This window comes from Lynx canadensis, chromosome C1 (genome assembly GCF_007474595.2).
Source record: "Lynx canadensis isolate LIC74 chromosome C1, mLynCan4.pri.v2, whole genome shotgun sequence".
Classification (NCBI taxonomy): domain Eukaryota; kingdom Metazoa; phylum Chordata; class Mammalia; order Carnivora; family Felidae; genus Lynx; species Lynx canadensis.
Window position 1 is genome coordinate 59,114,198 of NC_044310.1, and position 15,674 is coordinate 59,129,871.

The 15,674-nt window shown below is 34.7% G+C and overlaps 1 protein-coding gene across 1 annotated transcript in view; it reads right to left on the minus strand.

Annotated features, from left to right (window-relative positions):
- The window catches only part of NEGR1 (neuronal growth regulator 1), an 852,270-nt gene that overhangs the window by 333,985 nt on the left and 502,611 nt on the right, over positions 1 to 15,674 (minus strand). The window contains exon 3 of the mRNA XM_030326972.1: positions 12,178 to 12,303. Coding sequence (XP_030182832.1) covers positions 12,178 to 12,303 — 126 coding nt within the window. The remainder of the gene's footprint in view (positions 1 to 12,177; positions 12,304 to 15,674) is intronic.

A 15,674-nucleotide genomic window follows, 5' to 3' on the forward strand; every position in this document is an offset into this window, starting at 1 on the left:
AAATCAATTAAATGCCTCACAAAAGCCATCAGGTGCCTACTGAGTCAAACACAGGGTTGAGAAGCCATTTTATCTTTACAGATGTGTGTTCAAAATCCATAATTAGTCCTTGTCATGTCACAAAAGGAAAAATGGAGTATACATCCATGAAATACCTGGTTGTAATCAACTCCACTGAGAATCTTGCTTTGAGAGTTCTCTCCTTCTCTTCAGCTGGTTCTTTTGTCCTGTAATTGAATTGAATTTGCTCCTCACCCCATTCCTTCCAGACAGTTTCTCATTTGAGGGCTCTGAAGATGTATTACACTAATATATCCTCAGAATGACAATGCTATGATGATGCATGGGTATAATACATCTTCAGAGCTTCAGCACTGTCCAGAAACAATACAGCTAGTACTGGATTAAATTCAAACCTAATGCAAAAGGAAGCATTTTAAAAAATTGGCTAACAAGGAAGGTGAAAATAAAACATAAATAAAAAAAGTTATTTTAATGAATTCCATAATCCTGTATATTTTAAAAACAAGTTTTTGAGACTTTAGTATGGCTTATTATTAATCTGTAAATTTATGCAAGAATATACTTTGCAAATTTCTAAAGATCACAGTGAAACATAACCTTAGTTAGACAAAAATACACAACAATTCTAGGTTTTTAGTCTCCATCTCTTAGGCAAAGTTTACACACAAAGTTTATATGCAATAAATATTGCATTTTGTCTCTTTTGTCTGGCAAAATTAGTCTCTCAACATTTCATAAGACATTTTCATTATGTATTATACTAGGGGACATTTCATGAATGCTGACCTTCTTCCCTTAGGACAAAGTCACTTTTGTAACATTTTCATAGAGAATGAAAGTACCATCTTCTGATAAAAAAAATATTCCATAAAATTTTTGGGAATTTTAACAGGCTGAAATTGGGTTGCACGGTAAACTAGGTCTAGGGGATTTATAAATAATAATAACAAACAGAAAAACTAAGCACCATTATTCCTGGTCTCCTGGTCACAGTATGCTTTGTATCCTTGACCTTGGCTTTGTTTAGGTTAGTAATCATACAGAAGTCTCAGAGAGGCTTGCTCCTTTATTGTGAAGGCAGTCTCCTAGGAATCTATAGCTGTCTGAAAGACTTTTCTTTTGTTCTTTATTTTTACGGATTTTTTTTTTCTACAGCAAAAATAAAACTAAAGAAAACAAATTTATGCCTCCACTAATACATAGTGTTTCCTGTCCTCCCCTCTCATTCCCCACCCACCATTTATCAGAATCTGAATAAATAATTCAAACTTTGTTGTTAGAAGTCATTGTGGTAGTTGCTCAGTAAAGTAATCCCTTTTTGTCTTCTGTACAAGACAACTAAACACAAAAAAGCATCTCACAAGTTTAGAAATGCAATCATTATCTGATTTTTATCTGATTTTTATCACATACGAGCACAGCATTTATTGGTATTTATCATCACCATCTTTCATCATCTGTCTTTAAGCAACTTTTACCTGACGATGAACTGTAAAAGAAATTTTAATAATAGTAACCAAGAATCTGGAGCTCTTAATTTTGCCCGAGCTTTCTTTTAAACTCTTGTTTGTTAGCATTCCCTTTAGATCACAGCCCTGTGATATTATTATTATTACTATTACTATTATTATCTCCATTTTGCAGACGAAGAAAATGAGATACAGAGAGCTTAAGAAATTTGCCCAGTGTAACACATGTAGTAAGTGGCAAAACAGGGATTTAAAACCAAGTAGTACAAGTACTAGCTATGTCCTTTCTAGCATTGTTATAAGTGCCTTGTTTAATAGGATTTTAATAATTATAAAAATGTTATTAGCTTTTTCTATAATTTCTTTGGGGAAATGATCTATTCACAAAGGTTATAAAGGAAAATAATTATCAGTCATATTAATTTTTAAGACATTAATCAGCAAATATGAATTTATTAATCATGTGAAGAATTTACAGTATTCTAAAATATTATATCCTTTAATAGATATTTATTGAGTACTTACTATATAGATGTATTTGCCTGAATCATAGGTCATACAGAGATAGCTCATAAAAAGAATAAAAAGTGTTTATCATAGTTTTATTGATCTATAATCCAAGATTACTAAAATCATTTTAATTTTCACTAGTGATGATTATACCTAATTATGGTCAAGTTAATCAAGAAAAGTATAATTTTAACACAAGGTGGAGTACCATTAAAATTCAATAGCAATGTATTGATTTTGAGTAACGAAAATGGGTATAGTATTCTTTTACACAGGAGATCATAGTCCTCTAATAATTTATTTCAAGCCAACCATATGCTCATGTCTATAACTGTCAATGACACTTTGGGTCTTGATTTGTAAAAAAAAATCATTATTGACATATTTTCTTTTTCTTATTGTAGTAATAAGCCAGAAACAGCACTTAAGTTTCAATAGAGCTTGTTTGTATAGGAATGTAGTCTTGATGGACATGATTTTACATTTATGAGAAGTAAAACCAAGTTGTATCTTCACTGACTGCTGGGGTTTAAATGATCAGTACAACCTGGGTTCAAATGAACATCATGCTTTTTTCTTCGTGAATGTATCTATGAGGTTATAATACTTTGCATGTAAAATAGTTAGCATATGTTAAACTATGTTAGAACAGTGCCTGGGGCATACTAAGTGCTCAATAATTAATATAAGTATTAACTGGGCTCATTTTATTTTATTTATTTTTTATTATTTTTAATGTTAATTTTTGAGAGAGACAGAGTGCAAGCGGGGGGTTGGGGGGAAGATGGGGAGAGGCAGAGAGAGAGGAGACACAGAATCAGAAGCAGGCTCTAGGCCCTAAGCTGTCAGCACAGAGCCCAATATGGGGCTCGAACCCACAAGCCATGAGATCATGACCTCAGCCAAAGTTGGACACTCAACCAACTAAGCCACCCAGGCACCCCAAACTGGGCTCATTTATACATTCACAGTACCTACTGGTGATCTTTCTGGAACCATATGGGATCTATTTTAATATTATGAGTGAAATTTTTACCCATGGAGTCTCACCTCAGCATGAATTAGCATGAAATTTACAACCAAATTAAAAGCTGAATTTTCTAAGATTACAAACAAGCCCTAACTTGTTTTAATATAACCAGTTATGTAATGCCTTTTCCTAATACATGTAAGGTGACATTGAAATCACTCTGAAAAAATAATCTAGAAAAATCTAATTCCTAAAACATAAACAGCCTAAAAGAATGCAACCTTGCCAATAAAATGGATGGATATAGAGGGTAAAATGTTAAGTAAAATAAGTCAGTCAGAGAAAGAGAAATATTATATCATTTCATTCCTATGTGGAATTGAAGAAACAAATGAACAAAGCGGGGGCGGGGGAGAAACAGAGAATCAACACTCTTAAATATATAGAACAAACTGGCAATTGCTAGAGGGGAGGCGTGGGGGGCAGGGGTGAAAAAGCTGAAGGGGATTAAAGAGCACACTTATCATGAGAACTGAGTCATGTATAGAATTGTTGAATCATTCACTATATTGCACATCATCTGAAACTAACATAACATTGTATGTTAATAATACTTAAATTATTTACTTTTTTTAATGTTTGTATATTTTTGAGAGAAAGACAGCATGAGCAGGGGGAGTGTCAGAGAGAGAGGAGACACTGAATCCAAAGGAGGTTCCAGGCTCTGAGCTGTCAGCACAGAGCACAATGTGGGGCTTGAACCCACAATCCATGAGATTAAGACCTGAGCCGAAGTCAGACGCTCAACCAACTGGGCCACCCAGGTGCCCCAATTTATACTTAAATTTTTAAAAAACAAATTAAATTAAAAAATATACATAAATAACCTAATACCAACCATTATTTCCAAATTCAGTCCACCCAAGGGAGATAAACTGGAGTGTGTGTGTGTGTGTGTGTGTGTGTGTGTGTGTGTTTTCCTAATGCCCAGCTCCTCAGAAAATCAAGTTCCATAAGAAAAAAAAAAAAAAGATCCTTTATAAAATGCTTGAAATTCTTGATGGGTTCATGTTTTCTGTTTTATATGGGTAAGCACTTTCCTCTGAGAATAGTGGATTATATTTTATATTGATTCATCGTATCATCAGACTCATTGTTTAGCCTTATATGTGTTTTAAAATAATGAAAACTTTCTTGTTTTCTAAATTCAAATAGTAGGCATTAACAGTTCTGAATACAAAATATTCCTCATAGCCCACCACTAACTAAATAGAAGTAGAGAGGACTCTGGAAACAGACAAATGAAAGTTAAAATTATAAAGAAAACTCCCAGAACAAAGAGGCACTTTTAACTGCATATATAAATTATTGGTGTGCAATCTTATGGTAAAAGTTTAACTTGCCATCATTATGTAGATTCATTCATTATATAATTATCCATTATGTAAAGCCATTATGGAAATTCACAAACGCTCCACATAGAGTGCAACTCTACAATGGAACCAGAACCATAGCTTGTAATCTGAAGATCTCATATTGTTGAAATGTCATCAGCATAAATTGCTGGTTTTACTAAATTTTTCTTCCTAACATTAAAGAGTAAAGTGCAGTGTCAGGATTGCAAACCTGAAAAAAGACTCTTAAAGAATTACAGTGTTTGGGTGACAGGCTGCCAGCTTGCGAGGATCACACACACAGCCTCTTCATCATACCATCCTTGGTGTTGGCCCAGCACTCAAGTGTTTCAGAGACTTTCTTTCACAAAAGGGGAATGACAATAGAATCAAGAGCACTAATAGAAAGTAATAGCTTCTCGGGGCGCCTGGGTGGCTCAGTCGGTTGGGCGGCCGACTTCGGCTCAGGTCATGATCTCACGGTCTGTGAGTTCGAGCCCCGCGTCGGGCTCTGTGCTGACAGCTCGGAGCCTGGAGCCTGTTTCAGATTCTGTGTCTCCCTCTCTCTGACCCTCCCCCGTTCATGCTCTGTCTCTCTCTGTCTCAAAAATAAATAAACATTAAAAAAAAAAAAGTGTTAAAAAAAGAGAAAGTAATAGCTTCTGGTTTGTACCTGTATTGACTCAAATTCTTTTCAGAATTATTTTAAACAATAGATTTGAATGGTACACATCGTTTTTAGTTAATAATTTTCATTTTTTATAGCTTTCTATTTTTTCTGATAATTAACATTTCTGTCTTAATTCTCTTTAAAGGTTATAGAAGTTTTAATGTGCTAAACCTGTATGTCTTACAGCTAGGAAATAAAATTTCAAACCTAAACTTCTTTTAAAGTATCTAAGGCAGGGGTCAGCCAACTCTTAAAAAAACAGACAATGGGGCTCCTGGGTGGCTCAGGCGGTTACGTGTACGACTTCAGCTCAGGTCATGATCTCACGGCTTGTGAGTTAGAGCCCCGTATCGGGCTCTGTGCTGACAGCTCAGAGCCTGGAGGCTGCTTTGGATTCTGTGTCTCCCTCTCTCTCTGCCCCTCTCCTGCTCGTGCTCTGTCTCTCTCTCTCTCTCTCTCTCTCTCTGTCTCTCTCTCAAAAATAAATGAACATTAAAATAATAATAATAAAAAAAGAACAGACAATAAATTGTTTAGGCTTTGTGGACCATATGGTTTCTACTGCAACTACTCAACTCTACCTTGTAGTACTGAGAAAGCAGTCAAAAGCTATATGTAAAGTTGATAGCATGGCTATGTTCCAACAACAATGACAACAACAACAACAGCAACAAACTTCATCTACAGAAATAGAAAGTAAAGCCAGTTGGCCCACAGGCTTTAGCTTGCTAACCCATGGTCTAATGAATACTGACTTTGTTATCCTGAAATGGCTCTCTTTTGACAATCTTAAAATCCTTAATATTCCTTAGTTTGGCAATATCTGTTATATTCCTAATGGACAGTTTATACTATTTATTTTATAGCTGGGGACGTATAGCAATACTTACGGCAAGCATGGAAAACACTCGTTTTTAGTTTTCAAAGGTTCTATACGTCAATCCACATGATTTCCAAATGTTGTCTTAAGGTTATTTTAAGGCTACTTGAATGTTAAATAAGTGTATGTCTTATTAAACTCAGTATTCTATCCCAAGCAGAAATATCCTTTAAGAATAAAGGCAAAATCAAGATGTTCTCAGATGAAGTCTGTTCTGAGAGAATATCTTTAGTGGACCTACCATAAAAGCATGGCTAAAGGAAGTTTTCTAAATAAAAGGAAGAATAACAGAATAGATAAATACAAAATACTTCCCTTCTTTTGAGTTTTCTAATATATGTTTGGCAGTTGAAACAAAAACTATACCACTGTATGTAGAGAAATATTTAAGATTACTATATCAAAAAAGCAGGAGAATAAATGTAGGTAAGGTTTCTACACTTCACTGGAACTAGTAAAATATGGATACCTGTAGACTATGATAAATTATGCTTATATGATACAATACTATTAAATTTATGCAAAGAAGCACACTCAAAAACCCTATGGATAAAACAAAGCAGAATTCAAAAATGGCCAAGTAACTCACAGAAAGGCAGGAAAAAGAAAACAGAGAAAAACTAGAGGGAACAAACAGAAAACAACAACAAAATAAGATACCAGTCATAAGCCCAAGCAAAGGTGTCACGAGATTGATTTCAGAAAATAACTGGAGTTTGTGGACAAGATGAAGTCAATAGAGGGGAAGAGGTTAATGAGGGAGGGAGAGAGAGAATATTTAATGGAATAAGGAACTCACAGGGGCACCTGGGTGGTTCAGTTGATTGAGGATCTTACCCTTGATTTTGGTTCAGGTCATGATCTCGCAGTTGGAGCCCTGCGTCAGGCTCTGCATTGAGGGTGCAAAGTCTGCTGGGGATGCTCTCCCACTCTCTCTCTGCCCCTCCCTGTGCTTGTGCTATCTTTCAAAATAAATGAATATACTTAAAAAAAAAGAACTGACAAATGGGAAAGGATGAATGGAATCCAGTACATAAAAGGACAAAACGACATGAACAAACAGTCTTTATCTTCAGTTCAGCAATAGCCTTAACTCTTCTGGATAATTAGGGTGATATATTCCATCAAACAGCACTAGGCATATGGAAATTAGACAAAAGAGAGTTTAAGACATACAATCCAGTGTTTATGATCGTATTTTGCTCCAGAGCTAAAAGAATATCTTTGTCAGCTAATAAACACCAACAGGGTAGAGTGAGAACATTTCTGGAGATTCCAGATATCAAAGTATAAAAAGAAACTAGGAAGCAAAGATTAAGATAAGCAGCAATGAATAATAAATGGAAATTTGATAGAGGCTTTCAAAATGCCTCGTATTTGTTATCTGTAATCTATTATTTTAAAATGTATCTTTTAACTTTTCCTATGTTTTTTTTTCTTGAGTGGATCTAGATTTATTAAACTAATGATGTATGATTAAGAATTTTATTTTGCTTTTATATTCAAAATCAGATGACTTGTGTAAATTTGTCAATGTTCTCTAAAAGTTTTAAGCGAGTTTTAGCTTTATGATACCCTCATTTGAGAGCAGCTATGTGAAGTGCATTCAAGAGTTGTAAGTAAGCCCCTCAATTTTAGAAACAGGGTTGGAGATTCCATTTGATCAAAAGTTTAAACACATTTCAGTAGTAAATTAACCACTAATACTACATGATATTTACTGTAAGTCACCGACTCTGTTCAATGCTCTATACTATTCCATTTAATACTCATAACAATTCTGGCACAATTAGTACTGCCATGTTATGTGTAAATTTTAAAGGAGTTAACAGTTTTGTCAAATATTTTACAGTGTGTAAGATGAAGATCTGGGTCTCAAACCCAGTTCTGACTGATGTAAAGTTCATGATCTTAACCACTGTACTATACTAGCACCGTCTGATGCCTAAGAAATTGTGGGTAGGAAACTTCATTATTAGAATTCCCTTAGGAATTATATTAAATTACCTTACCTTACCTTTAAATTACATGAAATTGAATTACCTTAGATTACAAATTTTGAGAAAACCTTGAAAATGTCTAAGTATATAAGAAGTTAGTCATAGATTAGTTAAAGCAGTAGTATCACTTGTAAATAAAGATGCATGAAGTTTCTATCTAAGTTTCTCATGATCGAACAGTTAATTGCCTCCTTATGTTCTGCTTGACGTAAATACTTTTTACCATTAATTCTGTAATCACCTTTTGTAGGCACACTATGTTCCAGGCCCCATCCCAGGATTGTTAGATAAAACCAAACAAAATATGTTTAATTTTTTGCACTAAAGTTATTTAAGTTCTTTTGGTTAATAGAGTATCATAGAAAATAGTCTAGATGTCTGAGTTTCTGATAATTTTACTATAAAACAGGTGAACAGGGTTATATATTTGAAGCCAATGTATACTTATAACCCCAAGTATACTGTATCCAACTATTTGAAGTAATGTAGAATCTCTGATTCCACAGATAGGGCAATTAAAATACAAGATGAACCTGGCATATTTTGCCATGCCAGAAAGCATCAAAGTGTTGAAAAAAAAATGATGGTAACACATCAAAAGGACATGGGAATCAGAATGAAGTGACTTCTACTCACCAAATAAGGGACAATTGGAGAATCAAAATAACCAAAGACAGTAATGAAATATAAAAAGTTTAAAAAAGTTGGGAATCCTTGAGCCTCCGCCATTATAAATAGATAAAGTAATAAATAAGTAAGAAATAGGGGAAGTCAGGTTAATGATTGCAGTGGAATGCCAAGCGCTGACTGGTAAAAGTAGGATTGCTCAAGCTAGAAAAATCATCATTTTGTAATCATCAGAGTAAAGATTAGTTCACAAAAGAATCACTGGTAATGCAAAATCTAAGGGGAAGGTTAACAAGCCACAAATATTTGCATTTTAAGGGTTTAAAATCTCTCCAATACTGCTTAGTGGTAGCATGGCGAAAGGAAGAGAGAGAGAGAGAGAGAGAGAGAGAGAGAGAGAGAGAGAACTATGCAATGCAGAAATCAGACACCTTGATTAGGTAATCAAAATTACATCACAAATGAGGGACAGATGGATATCCTGCGCCTGTGGATATCATTCCCTGAGAAGGCCACAACTTCACTTGTTTCGTCCCAGATGGGCATGACTAGAACCTAATCACGAGGAAGCATGAGTCAAACCCCAAATGAGAACACATCCTGTTAAAAAAGAAGGGGATGGCACATTCAGTGCTGAAAAATGTCAATGTTTGGTAATGCCATTAGGAATTAGACCCCAGAATAAAGAGGACTGAAGGGATGTGACAACAAAATAAGATACATGGATTTCATACTTAGAGGGGGAAAAAAATCTATACAGAACGTTATTCCATCAATTGACAAAATTGGAATATGAATAACAATGGGACAAAAGTATGATACCAATGTTAAATGCACGTAAGTTGAAAACAGCATCGTGGTTACATAAAAGAATGCCCTTAGTCTTCAGAAACACACACTGACATAACTAGGAAGAAAAGGCCATGATGTATGCAGATTGTTTTCAAATGATTCAATGAAAAAATATATAAATTTTCATATACTCTACACACAGCAAATGTTGAAGCAAATGGGAAAAATGATGGATGACATCAAGTAAAGGATGTAGGGCGTAGTTTGTATTATTTCTGTAACAATTTTTACATGAATTTGAAATTAATTTTTAGATATAGAATAGAAAATATAGAAAGAAAGAAATCATCAACATACGTAAACTCTAAGGAAGCTCATATATACAGAAACTTCTCAAGAACGATGTTTTTGTGAAAGGTACAATGTGTTGTTTGAAGTAACAAGTAGAATGACACCTCCAGTTAGTTAAGGCAATGTTTGTGATATGCTTGAACCCACAACCTAATTTTTGTGGGGGGTGGTGGTGGGGATTAGGGAGAAGCTCTGTGGAGCTATCATCCTGTGACCATTTTTTTTGTTGATTTGTAAAACTGATATAGACCATGAACAAATCAGCAAGAATTAACAAAAGTACTGGTTAAAAAAAAATCTAAACAAATTACACATGTGCAAAAACCAGCCATTATTTCTAGTACAGACAGGGAGTGTATCTGTATCTGTTATCTGTTCCTGTGGCGACCACTATTTTTAGATACATTTTCTTTTGTGATATCGCAAAAGAAGAGAGCATACAAAATGTTGATATTTCTTAGGTAAAATATAGACAGATCAATGGAGTTTATGATTTTGCTTTAAGTATAAGTATGTAAGTTGGGGAAATTTAATAGAATTATAAGACATGTTACTTAAAGCAGAAACTCTACAGTGCTGTGCATTTGAATACAGATCATTAATAAATTATAATTTGAAATTATTGGAAGCACTTATAAATATATCGGCCATGTCTAGCTATTCATTGGAGAATAGTTAATATTTATGCTAATTTTACTCATTTGCTCTGTATGGCAGGATCAGAAAAATAAATCCATGCGCAGTTTAACTTATAAACCCAATCTGTCTTCTTTCAGTTTCATGATGTTATCCATTATCATTATTCTAATAACTTCACTAACCAACATTCACGCTATTTAATTAAACCAAAATGTATCTAAGCACTTAAAAAGAAGAATATGCATAATAACAAGCACTGCAAAGCAGGAGAGTTCAGCCCAAAATATTAATCTTAAATTATATGAAGATGAAGATTATGTGCTTCATTCTTACAAAAATTATATTGCCATATCAGATTTAAATCCCCGGAAAGATGATTAAGAATCAGCCATATACATTTGCATATCACCTTATACTTTTTAAAGCACATTTATGCTTATTATCTTTTTTAAGTCTCACAATAGTTAGGCATTTTTATCATTTGATTTTTGGAAAGTAGAAAACTAGCTGAAGGAAACTGAGGCTATGAGATTTGCAATACAATTGGCTGAACTGATGTGGATGAGAACCTTGAGATAAAAGTATTTGTATCCTAACTGCTTGCCCTCGGTTTGTCTCACTTAGACCCCATAGAGAGTCCTGCCACTAATTCAGTGCTCATATACCAGTTTTATGATTCTGTAGCTGCTCTAAGGAGTGAAGTATTGGCAGTCAAGAGCACACTCCTGCTTCAGAAATAATATAGGGGCCATAATGCATATTATATAAGTATATACTGCTGTTCTATTGATTTTTTTCTCACATTCATGCTAATACTTAGCATATGATGTAAGTCTCATTAGACTGACTGCATAAATGAGGAAACTCAAAGACACTTAAGGACAAGTGATACTAAGGACAGCATTAGCAGATAAAATGGATGTGGCCATTGTACTCTTTCTACACCTACATGAAGGGTGATTTTCTGATTTCTTTAAAAGCAGTTTCATCACACTAGCCTTGTTAGAGCTATTTCCACCAAAACTATAAGACAAATAAAATCAGATTTCACTTATCGAGTATGTGGTGGGATCCTATCCATTAAAAGTACCACTGTTATTTCCAGGGTACAACTCAAAGCTATATAGTTCAAATATTTAATCTTTACACAAACTGGTAATGCTGTGAAGAGTGGCTGTGAAAACAGCCTTGTTTTGATGATGATTATACCCAACTTCCTAAAGTTGACTTAATGTCTTTAGGAGAACGTGCACTGTAGCAGAAGCACCCAAAACCCATACAAAATGTTACGTCCCTTAATTTCACCTAGCTCTGTGGTCTTGTACAAGTTACTTAAAGTCTTGGGTTTTCAGATTCCTCATCAGTTAAAATTTAATTCTAAATGCCAAATCCTTGATTCTGAACTGCATTTTGAAATTAGACCCAGCAACCTCATAATTTGTATAATTTCATTCTCTCTTGATTACCTTAGCAGTTCACGCTGGCCTATTAACATGTGAATGACGACTGAATAAAAGCCTTACACATTTAAATGAAGATATTTCTCTTGTGATATTTCCATTTGAGCTTTATGTCTATTGATCTGTGATTATCCAGTACACTAAAATGAAAATAACCTTGACTAAGAACCAAGAGACATAGATTCTAATCTGGGCTCTGACAGAAACCGTTCATTTCACTTCTGTGAACTACAGTGCCTTTAGGCATAAAGATTCAGTATAAAAATACGTATCCTGTTTATCTCACAAAAAATATGTAAAAAATATAAGTTGACTCTTAGGTTCTGAACATCGAGGTTACAGAATAATAATGAGCAATGGTTCAAACAACACTGATATATTTCTGCTTTACCTGATGGTGAGATGTGCCGCCAAGAAATGGAAGGCTCTGGTTTCCCAGTGGCCAAACAAGTAAGGGTTACATTGGTTCCTTCATTGATGGTCATATCGCTTGAGATGTCATATATCTTCGGAGGAACTGAAATGACAAAACATTCAGTGGTCAGCAAAATACAGTAAAATTCTATTGAACTAAACATGATCAACTCCACGATATTATACTTACAGCCCATGTTCACCACTCAAAATAGAGATTCTCTGGATTGTTAGGACTCTCCTAGAGTTTTCTGTTTGTTGGCTGGTTTTATTTGTTCGCCAATTTTTAGATATTGAATACTTCAGCATAAATGAATTAATAACAAAAAAGTTTGAATTTTTGACTTTTACTTCAATTAAAATTTTATTGTGCATACTTGTATTAGACACTGCAATATAGCCAATCTATCTGTTCCACCTATGTATCTCCACTATAATGATGGCTTTCTTGATGAGATGATTTAATAAGAATGGAAATTTGGAAGAAACTTAAAATAGCAGAACAGTTGCTCTTTTAAAAGCTAAGTGAGGTAAATCATATATAGGATTAGGAGGTAAGGGGTGCTTGGGTGGCTCAGTCGGTTGAGCATCTGACTCTTGCCAGATCTGACTCAGGTCATGACCTCATGGTTTGTGGGACTGAGTCCTGCATTGTCAGTGTGGAACTTGGGATGTTCTCTCTCCCTGTCTCTCTCTCTCTCTGCCCCTGCCCTGCTTGTGCGCAAGTGAGTGCCCACCTGCACTCTCTCTTTCTCTCAAAATAAATAAACATTTAAAAAAAGAGATTTCAGGGTTACAAAAGCATTTGGGACCTCAATTTTCAATCTGCCAATTAGTAGGGGTGGACTTACTAACCATTTATATTTGAAGGGGCTCCATTTCTAAGGGCTTGAAAAGTGTCTTCTTGTCAGTGAAGGCTGGGAACCGCTGGTTAAAACAGATCTCTTCACCCTGGGATTTCTTAGAACCTTTGTTATGCTTACTGTAAATCTCCAAGAATGAAGGGGAAAAGTTCTTATTGTATTTGTTTGTATGTTCTTTTTTTTTTTTTTCCCCTCATGTACTGGACTATGTATGCTTTTATCCAAAAGCATTTGAAAAAAACCAGTGACCATGGAATATACTTTGGGAATGCTGGATAGGAAAATCCCTAAATGAACTTCCAATTAAACTGTCCATATCCTTTCAAATATCAGATGGTCTCTCACTTCATCCTCAAATGCCATGGATACGAATCCTGGGTTCTCTACCAGCTGTGTTATCCAGGGCAATTTACGTCTGTATCTCAGCCTCAGTGTCTTCATGTGAAAGATGAAACCCATATAGCTGCTGTGAGGATTAAATAAGCCACTGTATTTTAAAGAACTTACTAAAGCACCTGGCATCAGTATTAGCTATCATTATTAAATGCCCTAGGACACATATGTGGTTTTTGAATTTCATTTCAGTACTGCCCTTTTCCTGTGCTTCCACCAACTCATCACTTTGGCAGTGTGTAAGACCAGCTTGTGCCATAAGTTTTAGTTTACTCTACACAAATTATAGTATGTTGAAGTTCCAGGTAAAAACCAAAAATTGGCAATTAGATGTCTTCATAATTTTTAGACAAATAAGCCTTTTACTGGAATTCTTTTAATTGTTCCATTCTTAGGCTTTCTTTATGCAAAAGATATGTTTTCACAGCTATTTTTAAAAAGGTAATTAAAATTTGTCACAGGGATAAATTAAATTATCTATACTTTGAATATCATCTTAGATTTTTTTAATAAAACCAATATTCCATTACCAAAAAACCCCTAGAATGATTTGATTATAAATATAAAGTATTTGATTATATATAACTGTAGCTAAGATTTAGGAAAAAGCTTATTCCTAACTAATATACCATTGTAACTGTTTCTAAATGACATTCTTTAATTGGCATTTAAAACAAATTATCATTAAACTCTTCAGTGAGTTTTCCCAGGCAAAAATAAAAATAAAAAAAAATAAGAATCATTCCAAACCAAAGACTCTTTTTAGCTTAACTGAAACAGAACAGAAATAAAAGACATTAAGATACCCTTGGAGGAAAGTAGAAAAAAGTATGCATGACTCATTGGTGAATAGGAGAACTAATAAGAATCAACTTAAATTAAACAAAACCATCATCTGGATATACGGATGTAGGTGCAGGTTTGAAATAGTAAACTATGAAATACGTGTGTACATATGTACATATATAAATACACACACAATTACATACACGCTAATGGCCACTATTTAAACAAAAGTTATATAGTACTTTCCTCCTTCATACAGGAGACAGTACATAGAGATCAGTCAAGTTTATCGACGTATTCCAAGCATATAACTGACTCAATTTTGGGGAAAGGTATGTATATTTAAGAAAAATGATGGAATGCCACAAGACCATGAATTCTATCCTGTATATTATTTTGTCAATTCTATCTGATCTTAAGAGTTAGTTTACTCTTTACATGTCTACCTATATTTAAAGTGGTAAACATGAGTGGTAAACTAATATTAAGCACACTATTTGGCTTCACAGAGAAACAACTAAGTCCCTTAGCAATAAACTTAGATTTGACATTTAACTTTGGGAAATTGTGTGGTGGGGACGAGTGTTGAATTCCAGGTGTGACATGTCATCTCAGTGATGGCAATTGCCTCCCGGGGCCTCATAAGTCAGGATACGTTACAGGGAAGAAACATCTGGAAAGAGGATGTTAGTAAAGGAAAATCCCTCTGGCAAGGCTCTTCTCCCTAGAATGAATCACCTGTTGGCAGCAGATGCTGTGTGTGAAGAGGGCCAATGAAATCCTTCACATGCACTGTGGCTCGTGGAGGCAAAAACAGGTGTTGCTTTGTTGACTGTTCAAAGCCATTTTATATTCAGTTCAAGACTGCAAACTTTTGCTGAGTATTGTGGAGGGAATAATTCTGGACTCACAGGAAATGCAAAATTTTCAAGGCATAATCCTTGCCCTCAAGGAACTTAAAATTAAAAGAAGGAGGCAATTAGGTAAGTAATGAAGAGAAGACAAATATTTTCCATGTTTTCCTTTCCCATTTTACATGAGTAACACATGTCTAATAGGTATGCCTTGTGCGACCAAATCAGCAGACATTAGTTTTATGTTGGTGTCCTTTAAAGAGAACCATGTAGGATAGTTTATGCACAAAGTTATTCAGTGTGGTACTATTTATAATAGAGAAAAACTATTAATGGCCTCAATGTAGGACGACAGAAATAGAGGTATTGTTAGCTCTGCATCTAGAATAAGGTATGGTACTGGGAAAGGACTTGGGATGATCTGAGGCAGCAACATGCTAGGAGAAAACAGAAGAGAAAAAAAGATGCTTTTACTTTGGGTAACAAGAGCAGGGAAGAATGGTAATGCCTCAGGCATCTTAAGATCATTCAGTTCTGATGGGTGTCCCTGGGTTATAGTTTGTGTATAAATCATGCAT